This window comes from Gymnogyps californianus, chromosome 1 (genome assembly GCF_018139145.2).
Source record: "Gymnogyps californianus isolate 813 chromosome 1, ASM1813914v2, whole genome shotgun sequence".
Classification (NCBI taxonomy): Eukaryota; Metazoa; Chordata; class Aves; order Accipitriformes; family Cathartidae; genus Gymnogyps; species Gymnogyps californianus.
Genome location: NC_059471.1, coordinates 130,826,278 through 130,849,639, shown reverse-complemented (window position 1 = coordinate 130,849,639; position 23,362 = coordinate 130,826,278). Strand labels below are relative to the sequence as shown.

The 23,362-nt window shown below is 41.3% G+C and overlaps 1 protein-coding gene across 1 annotated transcript; it reads left to right on the top strand.

The window, feature by feature from the left end:
• The first annotated feature begins 8,435 nt into the window (after positions 1 to 8,435).
• Positions 8,436 to 23,061, top strand: USF3 (upstream transcription factor family member 3). Its single transcript, XM_050902533.1, has 5 exons — positions 8,436 to 8,494; positions 10,696 to 10,724; positions 13,107 to 13,189; positions 14,657 to 14,753; positions 15,891 to 23,061. Exons 1-5 carry the CDS (start codon positions 8,448 to 8,450, stop codon positions 22,358 to 22,360), a joined length of 6,726 nt encoding a protein of 2,241 aa, XP_050758490.1. The 5' UTR covers positions 8,436 to 8,447; the 3' UTR covers positions 22,361 to 23,061.
• Positions 23,062 to 23,362: the final 301 nt, after the last annotated feature.

The following is a 23,362-nucleotide window of genomic DNA, read 5'->3' as shown; positions in this document are numbered from 1 at the left end:
AGATCCGTAGGGAAATCCTTTATTCTGGAAGGTCAGTGTTTGTAATGAAATCTCAGGATGGATCTCTTCTGCATGTTGTAAAGGAGCTTTGTAGTGAAGACCCATACAGTATTGCTTCCTGTATCGTGGACCCTTGACAAGTTCTTAGTTTGTGTCAGATTTCTCAAACCCCAAGCTAATAAAATATTCAAGAACTTGACTGTGTAATCCTTTGTACTTAATGACTTACATCTGAAAAGATGAATTAAAAAAATTGACACGTAAGCTCTCTGGATGCCCTGCACATTTCAGTTCTAGGATATTTTGCACTGCTTGTTAGTTAGGGTCCTCAGGAGAGAGCAGCTAGTCAGTTTAGCATGTGTCTGTGTGTCTGGCGTAGCTATCAGAGAATCACTTGATACCTCCTCAAGACCTTATGCAATTTTATAAACAGACTATGTGAGGATCCTTTGTAGTTGCAGAACAAAGAAGAGCTCAGGTTAAAACCAGAAAATGAAGTAGAGAGTAGTGTTCTGGCTATATCATTGTGGCTAAAATGAAAGTTTTTGTGTTTTGATTCTAAATTGGTTATCAAGCCCTGTGATGAAGTACTGTTCTTTGAATAGAGATTTCCTTTGGAGATAAGGTCACGTCAGAAAGCAGAATTAGACTGGCTCTTGCTGAAGCTGTAGCTTCTACATTTGTCTAGTAGGTCTTTGGTGTTTCAAATACAGCTTTCATATGTGGATGGCTTCCTCAGTTATGAATAATCATCTTGGTCCCAGTATTCAGAGACTGTGATGACTTAAATGTCACAGCTTTTTTCAGGAAAAAGAAATTATTTGTTCTTTAGGCAACGTGCTGCCAGTAAGGTTTGCCTCACCAACAGATGCTCTTGCACCAGAGTGGGAGTGCACTCAGCTTCAGCCACAGGACAGGCAATCTTTGTCATCTAATGGACCTTATAGACCTTATAGCAGCCTTCCAGTACCTAAAGGGGGCCTACAAGAAAGCCGGAGAGGGACTTTTTACAAGGGCATGTAGTGATAGGACAAGGGGTAATGGCTTTAAACTGAAAGAGGGTAGATTTAGATGAGATGTAAGGAAGAAGTTCTTTACTGTGAGGGTAGTGAGGCACTGGAACAGGTTGTCCAGAGAGGTCATGGATGCCCAATCCCTGGAAATGTTCAAGGCCAGGTTGGATGGGGCTTTGAGCAACCTGATCTAGTGGAAGGTGTCCCTGCCCATGGCAGGGGGGTTGGAACTAGATGATCTTTAAGGTGCCTTCCAACCCAAACCATTCTGTGATTCTAATACAGGTAACCTAACCCACATAGAGATGATGACCTGTTATAGGAGGAAGTTGTCTGCAATCCCCTTTGTATCTACTTAGCTTTCACCATCAGAATGGACTTTTTGACTCCCTTGTCAAGCATAACATAATTAGATATCTATCTTCTATTTGAAAGTAATTTTCTATTTTGAAGTGTACTGTGTATCAATGGACGTTGAAAACCAGGGAGATGAGCACTGTCTTGCAACTTAGAGACGTTCCTCATACTTTCTCACTTCCTTCATGAAATTGGTATGTGGTAACTTGTGAATCTTAACAAAATATATAAAGAACGTGGGAATCATGAGGATTTCCCTGGTCATTGCTTTCTGATTTCCTAAAGAAAAGAGTGACTTCCCCTTATTTTGATGTAAAGTAGCTAAGGACACTCTTTAGGGTGACAGCTCTGGTCTTTGTGATTCTAGCTTGTGTGCCAATTGTGTAATTACAGCTCTTTACCTCCCAAATGCCTGCCTCCATATAACAATTCATCCAGACCATGGGAGATAGTTCACATAGCCATCTTCCTTTACTAGCACTGTGTGCCACTTCAGTCTGTTTGTAGTACCAAGATTGTCCACACAATGTGTGAGGGTGGCAGCAGCTCACATCTGGATGCAAAATGTCCAGAGACAGCTCTCCTTAAATAGTTTTCAGAACATCATCAGCAGGTAAGAGACTTGATTCAGTGGTCATGATCTCTCTGTCTTCTGCCCCTGCCCTAAGGTTTAAAAATAAATGAGATCGTACTAACCTAGGAAGACTTGAGGGGCAATAGTGGTAGAGCAAGAAGAATAAACTCAAGAGGTGGATCTTTAGGTGATTAATAGGAAAGTTTCTTTTTTCAGAAGTTTTTTAAGCAGATCTGGTCAGGATTTCTCAGAGGAATGACCCTACAACTACGCTCTCCTGAAACCGCATGTTAGTAAAGGGTCACGATCATTAATGACTTTAATGTTACGAAAATTATAAATAAACCCCCAAATTAATGTAGATATGAGGCAATACCACTTGAATGATAACCCCTGCTTCTTCCTCCAGTGTTGTTAGGAAAAACAAAAAAAGGAAGTTTTCTTCCTAGTTCTCATGCATGTTCTTATATAATAGCCTTACTGATACTTTATTGCTTTAAGTCAGCAGGAGGAAAAATACCAATGTATTTGAGTTTAGATAGTACAAACAAAAGAGGTAAAGAAAAAAATTCTAAAAGCAGGGAAGTTGTTTTCCACCTGTTGTTATTTGCAGACACATTAAAAAAAAAAAAAAAGTGGCTTGTGTAACAAGTTGTAGCTTATTGGCATTGGTTTTCTTTTCTTAACTTTTGCAGAAGCTCTGGGAACAGTCTGGTTGCCCTAGGAAACTGTCAGCTGGTTTGCATCGGGAACGTGTATTCTGTGAAAAGTCGAGACAGCTCTCTCCTGCCCTTTCATCCCTCATACATCTTCCTCGGCAAAAGGTGGTGCATGTTGTGACCAGTCTGACGCCAGCTGGGCAGCCAGTGCATACCTGCTACGGAGCCGGTCACAGGCCCGAGCGGTTTCCAGTCGCTTACCTGCCGTGTCAGCAGTGACCTCACTCCTCCTTCTCTGCTTAGTCTCAGGTTTTTGTAAACATCTGGGAACTTTGTATCTTTGAGAGGTTTCATTTAGGTCGGTCAGTGGGCCCAGCTGTTGTGAGTGGGTGGATGAAGAGACACGGTGCAGTAACAAGAAAACCTTGGTTTCTTCAGAAACCAAACTGAAAGATGTCAAAGGGATTTTTACTCTTACCAGGAAAAACAGTCCTTTTCAATTTCCTGTGCAGTAGTCTTAACAGCTTACTTTTATAGGCAAAAGTAGTTGGTATACATAGGTAACAATCACAGAGGTAAGCTTTCGAGTTTCATTTCCTGCAGTCATTTTATTAGATAAATGCAAAATTAGAAGTGTTTCAAGGGGGAATAAAGAAAGGGCTGTAAATCGTGTCTTTTTATCTCAAGGGCACCTTGCTTGTGATTAAAAGCTTGGATTAAGTCCCTGCTTGAAGCTAGCCTTGTTTTAAAACATGCAGGGAAGATTGGAAAAGAGAGCTCCAGCAATCACTTGAATGAAGAGGACGTTGTCTTGCAGGAAAAAAAAAATAGCATTTGAGTTGTTATTATCTATGCCTTGGAATTGATCTTAGCTGTAAATCATGGCTAACTACCTGAGGTGCACAAAACTAGTAAGAACTGTGAGATTGTATCAATGTAACAGCATAAGCTTGCTGAAGTATTTTAAGAGGAAGAAAGATTTAGAGTGCTGGTAGTTTTACAGAATATGTGTAGCTGCATATAAAGAAGATTCTTTCTGCCTCATACAGAAGAATGGAATAGCTTTACTAATTTGAGGAACATTGTTTTGTGCGGCCAAAGATAACAGATTGGAAGAATTATTTTCTTTTTAAAATGAATATTAAGTTTGGAAACACTTCCTAAATAAAGAGTGAAAACTTAATGTCAAATAAAATAATCTAAACTAACTTTTTCTTACAAAGCTAAATCTGCTGAGTGCTTATGTTTTGAAAAGATTTCATAAAATAAGTTGCTGAATAATACCTGCAAAGATGGGTGGGAGACAAGAAGACACTTCAAAACAATTTAGTTTTGAGTTTTCTACCCTACTTTTTCAGAACTATAGAGGAGATTAAATTATGTTAAATTTAAATCTCCAGAACACAAAATATCTTTCCATTTCTGAGGATAACATTGCATTTAAATTGAAATTGGTAGTTCAAGTTGACATTGTAAGAGCTATAAACTACATAAAGCTTGATGGAACCTTGGTACTAAACAAATATAAATGTTGAATTGCTTCTTTTTCATCTGGCTAAAGAATTTGGAATTTGCTACATTCTCTCTGCAGAAGACATTCAGCTGAGTCAAGTGAGCATATTTCATGAGTGAACTTAAAATACATTTGCCCCTGAGCTTATAAAGCAAATACATGTCTTCTGCTTTAGAGAATCAGTGAAGGAATCTTTCAGTGAAGAAGTATTACTTGACATGGAAGAAGTAAAGAGAAACCCATTGTCAAAACTCTGGTGATACAACAGCTGCGAGGAAGAAATGGAGACAGTATAAACGTTATTCATCAGCCTGCAGAAGTCTCTGCCTAGGCAGTATTTTTTTTTAGTTCACAGAGCCCATATTTTCAGCAGCTCTTAAGAATACCACCTCCCTGGTGTTGCCAGCTCTAACTGGCAAGGTTAACCTCTAACAAGGTTTTTGTCCTTACACAATAAGAATAGGGAAAAAAAAAACCCGTCAGTTCACCATGTTTCTTATGGTACAATCTATCAGTAGAAACCCCAGAGTTGTATACAGGTGCTGTTTAACAAACTTAACGCCTCTTTTCAGTTAGAAAATCAGAACTTGAAATAAATTAACTGGTTAATTAGATAATGTGTATAGCCTTGTTTTTTCTTATTGGTCCGACAAAACTGCTTTGCAGCTTTTGGGGAAGCATTGGTTGACTGGTAAACTTTGATAAACTTCAAACTTTGATAAACTTCACTTTACTGCGGAATTACTTCAAGTTAAGTTAGAATAATATTGCGTTCCTATGCCTTGTCTTCTATATGAAATGGCTGTAGATCCCAGTAGAACGGAAGCATATCAAATACAAACTTAAAGTTGTTTACATTTGTGAGGCTTATACACTCAATGTGGTAGCATCTGGCTTGAAATGTGCTGGGAATGGCGTCACTTGGAAGAAGCTTATTGACGTAATTTAAAAAAAAGGGCAGGGGAGGAAGAAAGAAACGGGGAGTCTTTGACACATTGTAATAAAGACTTCCCATTTTCTCAGGATCAAAAAATGGTTAGAAGCTGTATTAATAAATTTCAGCACAAACTTCCACTAAGGCCTTGCGTGTCGTCCCAAATACTGTCTACAATGTATTGCTGAATCATTTAAGGCATCTGCTCAGGAGGAAGAAATAAGGCAATTGGAAAATTGCATAGATCATGACTTTGGGAGGTAGGGATGCTGCTATTGGGAATAAGAATTTTGCTGGGGAGACGCAGGCTGTGGGCAGAAGAAGCGTGAATATAGGAGTATGGAGAGCCTGTGTCAGGAGGGAGAAGTGGTGCTCTGACTCAGGGCAGGGGGAAGGTTGGGTTGTGGATGTGATCTGGACTATGTGGAGTCAGAACAGCTGTGTCTGTTCTGGGGGCGGGTATTTGTGGGTGAGTGCTTTTTTACACCCTTTACCTTCACACAGTTGTGCTTTATCTGTAGCCTTGCATGGTAGCTGACCATCTAAATTCACATTAATGCTTTCTATATTAAATACACTGTAATACAGAAATACTCCTTTGGTTCTGAAGTTGTATAAATTTGCAAGATTAAAAAAATACGGTTGCTTGGTGAATACATTAGTCTTTCAAAAATGCTAAGTTCACCAAAACCAAGACCTCTTTCATCTTTTTGCTCTGATTTCCAGCATACTTGCCATGGTCTAGTAGTGCCCAATAACAGATACATCAACTTTGTCCTTACAGATGGTGCAGAAAAGTCAAGAAAAAGGGTATGTGACTGCCACATGATGCAATCCAATATCTTCCTTTTTCTAAGCATAATGTTTGTGAGCTTTGCTGTACCAGAACTATTTCCACATACTCTGTGCTCACATCCTTACCTCACTAAACAGTATTGTATACACTAAATTAAATTACCCCTTTTCCCCCTTGAATAGCTATTTTACCTGATACGCAAGGTATTGTCTTAATGATGGATATACAAGAGCGTAGTGTTACCGGCTAGCTGCTCTGCTTCTTGTGTCTTTGCTGGTAGCCTTAATGGATATAGATTCTGCTGCACTGCTTTGACACAACTGAAAAAAACCCACTGAAATGAGGTGTGCTGACCTCAGTCTTTCAATGTATGTGCGAACATCTCTCTGGTTGCCAACAGTGTAAAAGATGGCTGGGCTCTAACCAGATTTACCTTTTTTTTTTTTATTAATAATCAGAATTGCACACCTGCTAAACTGTCCCAGCTAACCCCTTCATCATCACCTGATACAATGAATGCAGCTAGAATAAGTGAGTCGGTACTACTGACCATCACCAGCTACACACAGGAGGGATGAGTTATAGATGCCTTGGGTGGGAAACTGGCTTTCCTGGCTTTCAGAGTTGTGAATTTTCACTGACTTGGAGGACCTGAGATACCAACTGGACTAGTCTTACTATGTATAACAAAAATAAAATTGTTAGTGAATTAAGCTAAATGGATTTAAAGGAGAAGAAATCTGTTTTTAAGATGAAGTAACACAAGATAATTTATAAGAGAGTGAATGAAAGTGCTGAAGTTGCACCACTACTTTCTCCCACAGTAAAAGACACTGTTAACTCTGTCAGGTTTTTTCATAATTTATGCAGAGCATGGTCAGTGAGAATGGAGAAAGCAAAGCCTGTGGAGAAATATAAACAGAAAGTGATGCTAGGGAAGTCTTTGGTGATTGTGTTTCAGGTAGGCTGTATGTAATGCCCAGTGGAGTGATGTAATGCTGTAACTCGTCTCGGGAGATTGTGTCTGGTTTTGTGATGGTGTGAACACTGTTGTGTAGGTGGAGGAGTTGAATTAGGTTCCTGAAAACTTCAGGCACTTTGAGTTCCCCAAGCTGGATCTATTCGCAGGATATCGCCTGTTTGCTTTACTTCATGGTTTGCCAACATTTCCTGTGTGTTCACAGGAATAGATAAAGTACTTAAAGAAGGGATAGAGTGATCAAGAGCATCAGCCCTAATGTTTCTCCTCAGTTAATCTTTATTGAATGAGAGCACTACATTCAATTAACCTTTTAGAGTATAAAGACTGGAGAACAGCATCTGAGTTCTGTTCTGGCACAATAAAGATTATTTCTGTTAACTTTATGCACACATACACACAGGCACATGTACACACAGCCCTTTCCGAAGTGTATGCTTCAGTGCTTTGGGAGCTCTATAGATGGCTGGCTTTCTGGTTTGTAAGGATTTTTTTTTTTTCTTGTATTTGATGTCAGTGTTAGTAATGGTAGGCTCGGTTTACGTTAAGAACTGCTTGGTGTTGAAAGTTATATTAAAAACCACCCCCACTTCCTTATAGTACAAACAAACAAACATCCTAAAGATAAGAAGCGTGTTAAAAGAAGCCGATGAGCTTTCCAGGAGGAGCCAGGGAGAGGTGAAGCCACGAGGAGTCTGAGGGCCCATGGAAAGAGTTGCAATAACAGGTTGGTTGGTGAGGGAACGAGCAGAAGCATGAAACTAAATACAGAGCTCAGCCTTATCAAAAACCAGATTTTTATTTTTTCCTGTTGTCATCTACTGTATACTTCATGTTACTTGCTCTCTAAAATTCATTCCTCTGGTAGATACATGTTTGACTATCATTGACTTAATCTCATCTTTTGTTTATTTTTTTCATAATGTTTTTGTTTGTCTAAATACAGGCTATTGATGGGTTCAAGCTGAGGACAAGTTAGGTGCAATTTATTAGGCTATATAGTTATACATAACTATTTCATAACTTTATTTTTAACTGAATTTTATATATCTGAGAACATAGGGTGTAATTTTTGGCCATTTTAAGCTGTACCTTAATTCAAGAGCAAGTAAGTTTTGTGATTTGCTACATTAATAGCACTCTAAATTTGTGTTTAATAAAATGTCCTCATTGTAGCTTGTATTTTGCTTAGCATTCATGCTTTATTTAGAACTGGGAATTGAATGCATATTCAGTTAGGAAGGGCTGATGAAAGAGAGTTCAGCTGTACCTCCTCCCATTCAAAAAACAATCATATACTCTAATTTTCTTTCTTGCTTCCTTAAAGTAGTTGGGATTATAATTGTTTTTATATTTAAAGTACTTGAGGAAATGGAAACCAGTTCATCATAGACAGCGGGTGTTCACAAAGCACCTTGATAGGTAACGTACTTCATTTTTAATGCTTACGTGACCAGCTGCTCTACATCAAGGTGATGGACTTGTGCATACATTGTAGTATGGCCCCGTCCTTGTGGTCAAAGGCAAAACGATGTAACAAATGTCATGTGCTAAGAATTCAGAAGAGTGCAGGAGTTGTTAATTCCTTCCACAATTTTCTTCAGGCTCTCTTCTCCGAAACCATGCCAGAGATGACAGAGAATGAGACACCTACTAAGAAGCAACATCGGTGAGTTTCTGTGGCAAAATGACTATTTTGTAGTTCTGTAGTCTGTGGTCATGTCGCAGTTATGAAGTTTCTCGCTAAAAGTTTGGCAATAAGTTCTGAGGGTTGACCAGGTTTGATCCAAAAGTTTGGGAACTATGGCTGCAAAACTCCCTTTCTCTCTTCCCCTATCTGTGCCAAATTATTTGTCGAAGACATGTCTACCTGGGCCACCTAGGCAACGGAGATTCTTTGATTATTACACAGACTACTCCAATGTGTATAAAACTGCGTCGCCACCTCGGTTAGAGTGAAGACTGTATTATTGTGGAGGCTCCTGGTAGATATTGGGGGGGTCACTATACTCATTTTGACAGAGTAATTTAGATCTCTTCCTCAACTCCCAATGGAATCTGGATCTTACCTATCAAGTCTCTACTGGAACTCAAAATACATCTTGAGGTTGAACAGCAACACTATGACCAAAATCTGTAACAAAGTGACTCGGAGCTCATTACCACTTTTCCAGGTTTTCATTCCTTTGTAGTAGCATGTTGATCTAATACCTGATTGGTAGGGGAATCCTTCAGTCCCTAGTTAAATACAGCATTCATCTTATGCTAGGTGGCCATGTAGGATATGATTTATGATAAGAAAAGCTCAGAGAGAACACTGATTTGTCCTATGGAAATTTTTTCAGTCTTCATTGATTTTGTGACTCTTACCCTGCTAACAGAGTATTTTGGAGTATTCTTTATTGGTAATGGGAATCAAAGGGCAGCTGTGTCTCTCCAGCCCTTATATTCTTGTGCATATTTAGGATACATGATCAATTCTGACTGGCAGATGATTGTTTTGGATATAAGTGGGAGAACTGTAGTTTACTGTAAAATAAGAAACCATTTTAAATGATAGTTTACATGGACTTCTGTTCTGGTGGCGCAAGTTTTCAATGAACAGAAGATTCATCACTTCTTGAATAGTTGTAGAACAGATGTGCAGGCTTCAGTTGGCATTTATTTGAGCTGAAGATGTTCATCTTTAGGCATTATTTCTTAGCAAATGTCTCCAGGTCTGACCATCTACAGTAACATTACTGTCTTGTAATCGTTGTCTAAGTTACTCTAGATGCACACTACTTTTGGTGAGTTACCAGAAATAAACGTATATCAACTCAAAGCATAAAGGATACATGCCCCATAGTAATCACATGCGTCATCCACATGTGTCTTGCATTCTCACTTCAGATTCCTTATTACATCTGAACTGTGCTGTAACAGTGGAAAAGGAGAGCAGAAGATCATACTCTACTTTTTGCATACTCTAGCCAAACATCTAGACTAAGAGTGTGCTGCTGGACAGAAATCTTTTGAAAGACCTTTTTTTTCTGGAATATTTCTTTTTCCAGAAAACATGTGCTTTGCTTTGCTATACTTGCTGAAAGTATTTGGCTTACTGCATGTATACAGTACCTCTGATTTATATATGTAGAGTACACATTTGGGATTTATTGACTTCCAGCAAAGCAATTTGAGGCATTGCACAATGATTCTGACCTGGTTGTCATCAGTCCAGAAATCCCAGCTGAACATCTGAAAACAAAGACAACACTCACATGCCCAAATTATACCTAGACAGAATTTTGAGGCAGTAAAGAAGAACAACTGCAGAACAACCAGGTAATTCTGGTTTGTCACGCAAAGGAAGCATGTTTGATACCAGAAGATATGATGTTTGAAGGTAACATGTCTGGAAAAATCACTTTGTGTGGTAACATTTTCTCCTGTTTCATTGATCCAGTGAACGTAAAAGCAACATTTCAAACAAATGCTTAACTACCTTGTTTCTCAGAAATAGAACTGATTTTTTTAATATTTGGCCTTATTGAACACTGGATAGTGTAATAGTTGTCACTGAATAGAAACATAAAAATCCAGCTCTGCCCTATAAATATGTAACAACAATCAAATGGAGTATTACACTGTGCTTTGTCATACTGAAAGTGATTTAAGTCTGAACACGAATGAATTTTTGATAGAAACTATTTAATACCAATGTGTAAGACCAGTCCTTGTGAGTGTGACTTCTACTACATTCTTGTTCACAGAGCAGAATATAATATTTAGTATTTTTAGCTGTAATGGAAATAATAAAAGAAATATTTGTTCGTATGCAGATTTTTTCCCTTCTGTTTCACATCACTGTTTTCCCTTTATGTTTCACAGAAAGAAAAACCGGGAGACACATAATGCAGGTAGGAACATTATGCTTTGTTGTTTGGTCTGGAAATAAGCACAGATGCTGTGAACTAGTAAAACATGTTTTGCATGGAGAAGGTTCCTCCGTAGGATTTTACTACACTTAAAAAAACCCCACCCTACCAAACACCTTTCTGTGTCCTTGCATAGAGTACCTGTGCAGAAGGGTTTCTTGATTGTTTCTAGTTTGCTGTTTTCCACAGTACGAGGTTACAGTAGCACGCCCAAGTAGGAAAGTATGACCATGCCCCTGGCTTTCCAGTGCTAGTAAACTGAGAAGTAAACAATTTCAATTGTGTTCAATTCTAAAGGAAAATAAATGCACAGGCATTAACCCGCAAATAATACCCACCTCTCTTAAAAGAGAGGCAGGTATCTGACCCAAGACCTTTAGAGGTTCCCTGGATTAGAAATATTCCTGTAGCCTGTTTCTGAGGCACCCACCTGGATGTTGGCATCCCAGAAATTCTGTGCGAATACGGGCTGTATGTTGCAGGAGTTGCATCCCTCGGGCAGCGACTGGTCAGTGTCTAGCTCCAATGGCATCTTCTACAAGTAGCAGCAGAAAGATGGACTGGGGAAGAGTCTGGCAGGTTTGGGCCTGGTTTCTCCTAAGAAATCGATTCCAGTTCTTCTTTTATTAAACAGCACTATTGTGTGGTCTTCACAAACTCAACTGGAAAAACCATTGAGTAGTTTCCATGTGAAGGCTGTGGACTACAGTGCTTGTCCGGCTGTGCCCAGGGTCTGGCCAATTTCTTAAGGATTAAGAAGTATCAGGAAATAGTCTTATGAAGTTTACTTCTAAGATTGCCGACCTCATTCTAGTTCTCAGTTCCTGTTTTACTTGCCGATAGCTTTCCAAAGTCTTCATCTACTGGGCTGAACTCTGCAAGATGTGGGGACCAGCTCCCTCCAACCCTGTAGCTTGCTTAGTCATTAATATCTGGACAAGCTGAGCAGAGCGTGGAAAATATTATCAAAACAAAGGAATAGCACTTCACAACCACTGTGATATCTGCATGTATTAGTAAGATATATAAAAATTAAGTCCCAAGGATCACGTGTTTTAATGTTTATACAGCTGCTCGGATTTATACGGTAAATTTCTTGCAGAAGAGACTTTGTCTTCCTGTGTTTAGTGTATTTAGGCCTGTCTCTGTCAACACCACCAGTCTGTCCTGAAATACAAAAAATAATTTAGTAGTTTGAGAAGTGTAAATTGAAGTGACAGACTACTGAAATAAAACTGTTTAAATTAAATCAGTATATCCTTTGTAAAGGAGCACAATAAGATGTACTCACCTGTGGGTCACTGTGTGTTTCTGTGTGCCACCAAAAGCAGCCTGGCTGCGCAAACCACAAGGCAATACTCAGCACAATGAACGAACGATACGTTGATTTGAATCTTGACAAAGCCGTGACAGAACATTTTTTCAGGCTCTTTGGGAAAAAGGCATCTAATAGTTTTAGTTTGCATAGAACACCAAAACATTTCGGTCAAAAAAATAGCTACATGAGAGTGAACTGTATTTGAAAGAAGCTGACTGTGGTGGGTGGAAAACGGAGATTAATACTGTCTGAAAAAACCATGCCCAAAGGTATGTACACTGCTAGACTTGTAGTGTAGACCCTTTGCGCCAGTGTTTAGGCCTCGTGAAGAGGTAAATGATGTCACTAGAGGACTATAAATGAAGCATTTTCTGACCTTCTCCAAAATAGGTAATTCACTGGAAATAGTGTTCATTCAGGATTTTCTTTACTCCCGGTCATAATTAGACCTTGCGGAACAGTTATACCTTTGAACATAAAAAAGAGTAACTGATAGTCCATATGCCTAGAGCTTCAGCTATATTCAGTCTTGGCTGCTCCATCAATATAAATTTAAAATTAAGATTGAAAACTGGTAAAATCTAAATTATTTCTTTTTTGGTGCTAAACTTGACATTAGTATTTAAGAGACATGGATTTCCTTCCCAAATCTGAAACTGATTCTTTCCATAATCTTGGTTCATTTGCTTTCTGTATGCCTAAATTTAATCAGTTTGCCTTGTGAAAAGAGTTTCATAAAACTCAGCTAGAAAGCATTATCAAAACCTGAGTTTTGAGTTGCAGTAACTCCTCTTTTCCACAAAGGGGTCCAGAACATCCCCACCTTTTAAAGATATTGCTGCTTATGTTACAGCTCTCAATTCCGCTGAGTATTAATTCAATAACTGAGGTTTACTTCAGAGGAATTCTTTTCCTCTCTCAAGTTATTAAGGGTTCCAATATGTCATGAAATAATGTATTTATGAGCCCTTACATTGGTACTAGTTGTGCTGCTGCTGTGCTGACTTGCCCAACCAGATGACACAGCACATATTATTTTTGCTTAGTGGAGAGACATCGAAAGAAGAAGATTAATGCTGGGATAAACAGAATTGGAGAACTCATTCCCTGCTCTCCAGCACTTAAGCAGGTGAGTGTCTGTTCAGAGGAGCATACAAGTTTCCTGTAAAATGCCTGTGTGTTTCCTTGTCTGTAGAAGTATAAATACTTAATTTTGCTATTTGTCTTAGGAAGAAGGCAAAACTAACTGAATTAATATGCTTGAAAATCTTACTAGTTGTTAGTATTTAAAAAATTATTTGTAATAGAATTCCTTTTTGGAAGTGCAGGGCCACGTGAATGTAATTACACAGATTTTGAGCTTTTTATCTGAAAGTGTTGCATATGACTGCTGAAGGAATGAAATGGTATGAGTTGGACATGTGACTGACTTTCTCCCCAATTCATACATGCAGTATTTTTGAGCAGGTGTAAGCTAGACTAATATGCCCATAGCAATTTGGTCAGCTTGCGGATGTCTGCCTGTCCATTTGATTCACACAAAGTTCTCGTTCAGGGTGCCTGAATGTTGGTAACAACAGAAGGTAAAAATCCTATCTCGCCTGCTGCCTGCCCTGTTGCGTTGAGCGGATGGGTAGCTGTTCACCCTTTCCTCTGTAGGAGGGGTGGAAGGCTAGACAGAAGTAGTCTGTATGATACCTGAGTGGTGAAAGCTGTGGGTTAAGCAAGATCATTTTTCAGGTCATTCTCCAATCCCTTCTCAGCCCTTTGCTGGTGATCACTTAATGTCCTAAGATGCAAATAGAATTGCAAGCATGCTTCTTTTTGTCATCTTTCATATAATGGGATGAAAGCAATTCAGAAAGTGAAATAATAATAGTAATTTAAGACACTGTCCTTGTGAAAGATGAAGCAAGACAAATCGTTTGAGGTTGATGCACAGAAGCATGTTTTTCAAGACAGCAATCTTACAGCAGAGGCTGTTCCTACAGAATAGTAGAAGAAGAAATTAAGAAGTGAACAAGAGGTTTCACAGGCAGAATAAGCATAGTTTCATAAAAGGAAGATGGTGGAGGGGTTATGGCATATTTTCTCTTCCCATATTCTCCAGTATATTACTTTCAAAATTATGCATACACCTCCCTGGATAATTGTTCCATGTTTGTTTCTTTCCTAATAAAATATTTACAAGGCAGTATCCTGGAAATTTCATGTGATGTATATGTTTATTAGTGAACACGAATTTTAGGCTGCTCAGCAAGAAATGATGCTTGCTGTTCAGGTTCTGTGGCCTTAGTATCTAGCTTCAGGCATTGGAAAATGTCAGCTCCAGCATTGAAAATGTTATTCTGTAAAAACTCGTGGCATTTTAGTGTCAGCATCACTCATGAGACCTGTGGCTCATCTAAAAAAAAAAAAACCAAAACAAAAAAAACCCCAAACCCCAAAAAAACCCCACCCCACAATATTCAGAGAATCACTCAGGTTAGCACATTTTTAAAGTAAAGACCTCTTGGAGCAAGTGCAATCTCATCATTAATGGATCTACCAATGATAGCCCTTTCTCGTAATTTTATATATATGTTTTCTTTTAAAGAGCAAGAACATGATCCTGGATCAGGCCTTTAAGTATATAACAGAAATGAAAAGACAGAATGATGAACTTCTGTTAAATGGAGGGAACAATGAACAGGGTAAGTACAGATGCTGCTGGAGGCTCTAGAATTTCTGTCGCTCACTTCCACTGTGTGTCTGTGAGTACTGACTGACAACAAAGCCTGGAACCACAAACTTGGGAATCCCAAGACATTATGCACATACAGGAAAAATAGAGCTGCTTATATTGAAACAAGGAGCCAAGAGAATGCCCAAGGGCATGTTCTTGAACATAGCTATGAGATAATAAAGCAATCGCATTGTGATGTAAAGTAATTACAGAGCTTATAGGTGATGCGACATCATCTAATAGATTCCATCCTGATTTATTCTACTGTAGTGACCAGAATGATTTCTGACAAACTTCAGTGTTAGATTTTTTTCATTGAAAACATGGAGTTTCCTTCATGCATAGAGCTTTTTTTTTTCCCATTCAAATGTTGTAAAAGTGATAACAGCCTATTTTATAAAAATAAAATGCATCATATAAAATCTTCTTGAACAGATGCATAAAAATACAGTGATGGAGGTATGACAGAAATAATCTCAGAGCTAATGTTGCAGTTTGTGATTTTTATTTGTACCCATAGAATGGAATTCTAAATAGCTTATCTTGTCGATGTAATTGGGTTTGAAAAACCTAGGTGATTTTCCTAGTCAGGTGAGCTGTCTCCAAGTGCATTGCTGGTTTTTGTGGCTTTATGTAAGTGCTTTGTATTGAATTTTGCATATCATTTTTAGATGTAATGAAACTTAATTGTCCTGGAAAGCCATGAGATTATCAATTTAAATAAAAACAGTTTTAGTGTTTGCAAAGGAGCAGGGAAAAGAAAAAGATAAACTAATGTGCTTATATTTCCTTCAGTAATTAAACAATTTGATTGGTGTTCAGTTTCATCTGAGTTAGTCCTGATGTTTTTTTTCTAACTAAATAATTTGACATATCCTGCTATTGGTAACAGAATAGCCTGTGAAGTTCATTCACTTCCCTGCTCAGTAGAGAGGTTTATCAGGATAAGAGTCTTCAGTTATGTTATGTTAACCATTTGAAAAGAGCATACATTATTAACAATTTATTTCAGTATGACATACCACATGACTTGGAGAGTAAATACTAACATTACCTAATATTTGCACTGGTGCTGATGTAATGGAGTCCTCTCACTGTTTTGTAGCTGAAGAGATAAAAAAACTCCGGAAACAGCTGGATGAACTGCAAAAGGAAAACGGGAGATACATCGAACTACTGAAAGCAAACGATATTTGCCTGTATGATGACCCTACAATCCACTGGAAGGGAAATCTCAAAAATGCGAAGGTCTCGGTTGTTATTCCCAGTGATCAGGTTCAAAAGAACATCATTGTCTATTCAAATGGGAGTCAACCCAATGGAAATAACCAGGGAGCATCTGTCCAGGGAATAACGTTTAATGTTGGTCATAATTTACAAAAGCAAACAGCCAATGTTGTGCCAGTCCAGAGAACTTGCAACCTAGTGACTCCTGTGACGATTTCTGGTATTTACCCCACAGAAAACAAGCCATGGTCTCAAACTACAGTTTCTCCACTGGCATCTGCTCAGACAGCTCCAGCAGGGAACGTTCTTGAGCTTTCCACCCCGGAGAATGAGCGAGGTGTGCTCACCGCTGCTACTGCCAGCTCGCAGAGCGCATCTCAATCTGGAACAGAACAGGAACTACAGTGTTCTTCAAATAACGCACCACAGAATGATCAAAATCTCCCCAAAAGTAAAAATGATGAGGAGGGCACTAAATTAACAAAGAAAACACTCCTGCAGGGAATCAGCCTTCCTTCCAGTGCCTCCACGGAAGCCTCCCAAGTTCAACAGGTGAATGCAACTTGCTCAAATACACACAATTCTAGGAGTGACCTTCAGGAAAGCTGTGTCATTTCAACCACAGACACAGCTTGTGTGCCATCTGTGAGACTGTCTACTGCAGAGAGTTTTTCCTCTGTAAATGTCCTCAAAAGTACAGACTTGGTAAGCAGTGCTGGAATGCCTGTGTCTTCTGCAGCAGAAGGAGCTAAGGCTGCGACGGCAATAAGCACTCTGCCTGCCAGTCCGCTAGAGAACTGCTGGTCTTTTTCAGGCTCTTCAGGTGTTGGCACTTCAGACTTGAAAAACATGAGTAGCCTTACACGGATGCCTTCAGCTGGAAACACACAGACCACGTGGACAACTTTGCAGCTAGCGGGAAATACTGTTCAGCCACTAAGCCAAACGCCATCCGGTATAATGACTGCACTATTAAACGAGCCAGTTAATGGTGCTGGTACTGTATCTTCTGCTCACAGCAGGCCTTTGACTACAAGTATCAGTTTGAATACTTCTCTGCCCGGGGATGGCCAGGCAGCTGAACAGATTGTAGTTACCTTGCCCTCGTGCCCACCCTTACCTATGCAGCCATTAATCAGCCAGCCACAGGTTAAAACTCAGGCTGCAGGAAATATCCTTCCATTAAATTCAGCTATGCAGGTGATTCAGATGGCTCAGCCAGTCGCATCAGCTGTTACAGGAGCACCAGCTAACCAGAATGTCATCATTCTCCAGCCTCCAAACCCCGCTCCATGCCCTCCGATTGTGAGAGCAGAAGTTCCCAGCCAAAATGTTAGCCAGCAAATTGTAATTATACAAGCTGCTAATCAGAATCCTCTTCCCCTCCTCTCCGCTCAGCCTTCTGCTTCTGTACGAGTCCCCATGAATGGGCCGACTGCAATCACGAACTCTAGCAGCTCCATACAAAATGCCTCTCTTCCACAGACTTTCGGAGGGAAACACCTTGTCCATATATTACCAAGACCATCTTCTTTGCCATCTTCTGGCACTACGCAAACATTTTCAGTTACAATGTCCAATCAACAGCATCCTCAAACTATCTCATTAAACGGGCAGCTTTTTGCATTGCAGCCTGTGATGTCTTCATCTGGAGCTTCAAATCAAGCCCCTATGCAAATTATTCAACCCACCACCAGCGAAGATCCAAATACCAATGTTGCCCTCAATACATTTGGTGCTTTAGCTAACCTCAATCAAAGCATATCGCAAATGGCTGGACAGAGCTGCTTACACTTGTCTCTCAGCCACCCTACCAATCCCACAACTGTCAGTAACCAGATTGCCACAGTTAACTGTGTGTCATTACCAGCTTCTGTGGCATCTTCAGTACCTGTGGAGGTTTCAGTATTAACTAGTGCATCTAATTCAATAAATGCTTCCCCCAAAAAAGCGGCTGCTGGCTTGCCATCCAATGCAAAATCAAAAAGGACAAACAAAAAGCCAAGTACAAAGAAACACCAAGCAGTCAACAGTAAAGTGTCCTGCCCAGCGGTTCCTTGCAAAGACGCAGGGAAGGTGGACTGTGCTCCCATGGAAACGGTGGCAAAGCATTCAAATGGCGAGGGGCTGCTTGAAAACGCTCCAGCAGTATCGCAAGCTTTAACGACGTCACAGGCGAGCGGTGTGGCAGCATCGAGCAGCGTCAGTGTTTCTGACTGTCGTTCCAAAGAGACTGCGAGCTCTCAACAGGCAGCCAAAACCTGCTCTGTCCCCGAGCCGAGCTCGGCAGAGGCGCCCGCTTCCTCGCCGCTGGCGTCCGTGGTGTCAGAGCAGCTGGCGCTCGTCCCGCTGACTGCCAAAGATGCTGCTCCTCGCCAGCAGGCCCATGGGTCTCAGAACTGTCCACCAGCCAGCTCTGCCTTGTCAGAGCCTCCCAAACCCTGTGAACCCCCCAGCACCTTAACGTCCTCTCGTACCGAAGCACATGTAACGCATTCTCAGGTTGCTGGGACGTCAGCAGCACAGAACAGCACAGCAGGTCATACTTCCAAGGCAGGAACGATTTCGGAGTCCTGCAACATTGTGCAGGTTTCCTCAATGGTAATGCAAGATGCGGACTTGTTAGAAGGACAGGGTCTAACCAAAATGCTGTCTGATCTCACGAAAGAAAGAACAGCTGTGGAAAAAACCCCTTCATTTACCGTTCAGGGGGAGCATTCTAATTTTCCCATGGAAAACTCTAAATCAGCAGAATCGAATGTTGATTTGCCTGAGAAGCAGGAACTCTTGCTAATGAACACGGAAGGTGATACTCTCTCCCAGCATCACTCCTGCATTTCTGATCAGGAAGTAGTCAGTGCTTCCCTTATCGCTAGCAGGCAGGCAGACTCCCCGATGTCAACTAGCTCTGGCAGCAGTCGAGGCTTCTCAGTTGCATCTATGTTGCCAGATACCACCAGAGAAGACGTTACTAGCAGCACCTCAACCAGTACATGTAACAGCTGCACATTTTCAGAACAGACTGACATTGTAGCTCTTGCAGCAAGAGCTATTTTTGACCAGGAAAACCTTGAGAAAGGTGGAGGAGGAATACAGGTTAACATGAGGGATGCCATCTCTAAGTCAACTGAGGTTGCACCTTTGGAGAGAGAGCAACAGCCTTTTAAACCTCAGGCACTGAAAGAAAACAATGCAGGGCCATTGGAAGCAGCACCAAACAAATTCAGTGCTCAAGATACAGTGCAGACAAATGTCGATAGACAGGTTGAAAAGCCAAGCTGCTCCGTAGGAGGTGTGGAAACATCAAACACTTCTTTGCAGATTTCCGCTTCCCAGTCACCAAGCATAACCAGTTTAAGCGTGAATAATCTAATACACCAGAGTCGCATTGTCCATCCCCTTGTGAGTTGCTCGAGTTTATCCCAGTCTTCAGAGCCAGCAAGTGCCCCTGCAGCTGTAAGCCTCTCCCTTCCATCTAGCACATACGTCAATCAGTCTCCAGGACCCGCTATGATGAGTGAATATGCTCAGGAACAACTGAATGCTATTAGGGTAAGCACCATGCAGGCTCCCCAGCTGCAGGAGTCACACTTAAAGCAGCAAAATCACGAAGGTCGCAAAGACTCTGCCAAGCGGGCTGTTCAAGATGACCTTCTGCTTTCTACGGCAAAGAGGCAAAAGCAGTGCCAGACAACGCCCATAAGGCTTGAAGGGATGGCGTTGATGAACCGAACACCAGAGGGTATTGCTGATCAAACACAGATGCTAGTCAGTCAGATTCCTCCTAATTCATCCAATTCAGTGGCATCAGTGAGCAATCAAGGGCATGCCGATGGCCTTAATAGGTTATTCCCATCCAACAGCAACTTTGTAACACCAGCTTTGAGACAAACTGAAGTTCAGTGCAGTTCTCAGCCATCAATTTCAGAGCAGCAAGGCCAGGCAGGGCAGCACTTGCAGCCAATTCAACATGTTCCTACTCAAGGCATATCTCACCTTCACAGCAATCATCCATACTTAAAGCAACAGCAGGCTGGTCAGTTAAGAGAAAGGCACCACTTGTATCAGCTGCAGCACCATGTCGCTCACGGGGAAAACTCAGTCCACTCTCAACCCCACAGTGTCCACCAGCAGCGAACAATACAGCAGGAGGTGCAGATGCAAAAGAAACGAAATCTCATCCAGGGAACACAAGCCACACAACTTTCTCTACAGCAAAAACACCACGGAAGTGATCAAACACGGCAAAAAGGTGGTCAGCCTCATCCTCACCACCAGCAAATGCAGCAGCAGATGCAGCAGCACTTTGGAGCTTCCCAGCCTGAAAAGAACTGTGAAAATCCTGCAGCAAGCAGAAACCATCATAACCACCCTCAGGGCCATATAAATCAGGACATCATGCATCAACAGCAACAAGATGTTAGCAGCAGACAGCAAGGTTCAGCTTCTGAACATGTGTCAGGGCACAATCAGATGCAAAGACTTATGACCTCAAGGGGCTTAGAGCAGCAAATGGTGTCCCAGGCAAGTATCGTAAGCAGACCATCAGATATGACGTGTACCCCTCATAGGCAGGAAAGAAATCGAGTTTCCAGCTACTCTGCTGAGGCGCTCATTGGGAAGACGCCCTCTAATTCGGAACAGAGAATAGGAATATCTCTTCAAGGCCCTAGGGTTTCTGACCAGCTTGAAATGAGAAGCTATCTTGATGTTTCTAGAAATAAAGGGTTGGTGATTCATAATATGCAGGGCCGCTTGTCTGTCGACCATACAGTTAGCTCAGATGTGCAGCGGCTTTCTGATTGTCAAACATTTAAGCCAGCTGGACCCAATCAACAACCGACGGGCAATTTCGATGTACAGGCTTCAAGAAACAGTGAAATTGGTAATTCTGTATCATCTCTCAGGGGCATGCAGTCGCAAGCATTTCGAATCGGTCAGAATACTGGGCCATCCATAGAGAGACAGAAGAGACTGCCCTACCAGCCAGTACAGGGTATTCCAACAGGAAACACCCTGCCATCAAGGGAAAATGAAAACACGTGCCACCAAAGTTTTATGCAGAGTTTACTTGCCCCTCACCTTGGAGATCAAGTTAGTGGAAGCCAAAGATCAATCCCAGAACATCAAAGGAACACGCAGTGCGGCGCCTCCTCCACAATTGAGTACAACTGTCCCCCAGCACGGGAGAGCGTCCACATCCGAAGAGATGGTGATGGCCAGAGTAGGGAGAGCTGTGACATGTCTATTGGTGCAATTAACACAAGGAACAGTTCTTTGAATATTCCTTTTTCGAGTTCTTCTTCCTCGGGAGATATTCAGGGTCGCAACACAAGCCCAAACATCTCTGTGCAGAAGTCCAATCCCATGAGGATGACGGACAGTCATGGAACCAAGAGCCACATGAATACGCCTGTTTCTAGCAACATGCATGGAGTTGTGAGGCCAACTCACCCTCACCCTGTAGTTTCTCACGGAAATGGCGAGCAAGGGCAACCTTCTGTTCGTCAGCCAAATTCTTCAGTTACTCAGCGGTCGAGGCATCCTCTGCAAGATAATGGAGGTTCTAAAATACGTCAGCCCGAAAGGAATCGATCCGGAAATCAAAGACATGGAAACGTCTTTGACCCTAGTCTTCCCCATCTTCCCCTGTCCACCAGCGGCAGTATGATCCTTGGGCGCCAGCAGTCTGCGATAGAAAAAAGAGGAAGCATTGTCCGATTTATGTCTGATGGCCCTCAAGTGTCTAACGATAACACGGCCCCTGACCAACATACTCTCTCTCAGAATTTTGGATTCCCTTTTATTCCGGAGGGTGGCATGAATCCACCGATAAATGCCAACGCCTCTTTCATCCCACCAGTCACTCAGCCTAGTGCCACTCGAACACCAGCTCTCATCCCGGTCGATCCTCAGAATACGCTGCCATCCTTCTATCCACCTTACTCGCCTGCCCATCCTACGCTTTCCAACGACATTTCTATCCCTTACTTTCCCAATCAAATGTTTCCTAACCCAAGCACGGAGAAGCCGAGTAGTGGAAGTTTAAACAATCGATTTGGATCCATTTTGTCTCCTCCCAGGCCCGTTGGTTTTGCTCAGCCAAGTTTTCCTTTGCTTCCGGATATGCCGCCAATGCACATGACCAACACGTCGCACTTATCCAATTTTAACTTAACGTCATTGTTTCCAGAAATAGCCACAGCTCTTCCTCCAGATGGTTCAGCAATGTCGCCTTTGCTTTCCATTGCAAACACATCTGCTTCAGATTCTTCCAAGCAGTCCTCAAACCGACCTGCCCACAATATAAGCCATATTCTAGGTCACGACTGCAGCTCAGCTGTATGAAAACTGATAGACTGACGTCTAGTCTGATACGTTGTTTATATATTTAAGAAGAAGAAAGTGGATCTTACTGGCATCCCTGAAGAGACCATTCATAGCATCACTGTTTATTTGCCTAAATGTATGTATATGGGTACTTTTCGTATTTATATACACACTGTGTTTCCATCCACCTTACTAACTTTAAAGCACCAGTGCCTATAGCAATGCTTACTTACTAGTAAACAGTAAGGATGCAACATTGAGAGCTGTGCAAATATTGGTTGTTGATTTTCCAACAATCAAGTTTGATGTCCGATTGTTCCAGGGTAAGGGCCACCCTCAGTAATACGTGGATGTAAAGAAAGGAGTGAGAGCATCCGTATGGGAGACAGGAAACAAATACTACAGGTTTCGTTTTGTTTCTGATACGTTTACCTGAAACTACAGACGAACTTGAAGTGGCTTGGGTTTCTCTTTTTCCTTTGTAAAATATCTTCGGGAGCCTCAACGCAAGCCAAGTCTGTGTTAACCCAGTGTTAATTGATAAAGGCATTTGTCATGCAGCTTTTGTCTGTTTGAAGCTTGTCACATGCACTTGACTTAAGGCTGACTTTACCTGGCAAAAATTACTATGTGTTTCCGTGGTCAGCAATTAAAAATACTGGTTTAGAAAATTCAGATTTCTTTAACCCATGACTTTCTGTTTCTAAGAAGAATTTTGTTTGGATCTGTTTTAACAATGGCTTCAGTTACTGCTGAACGTGGTCAACGTTTTAATGTAGCTTACGACTCCTTCTGGTGTAGTCAGCAGAGACAGCGGTCGTATTTGTTGCCATTTCATTGTTCGTATGCTGCAAGTTACCTCAGGGTGGGTTTTGTACCTTGTTTAGCACCTTCTTAATATCTTTTTGGTTTTTTGCCCCCTCTCCTTTTCTTTGGCCCATGCTCAAACACCAGCTTTCTGGTTTCTGTGAGTGACAGCCCTTTGTTGTACCAGGCAGCACATGGGAGGAGGACCGAGCC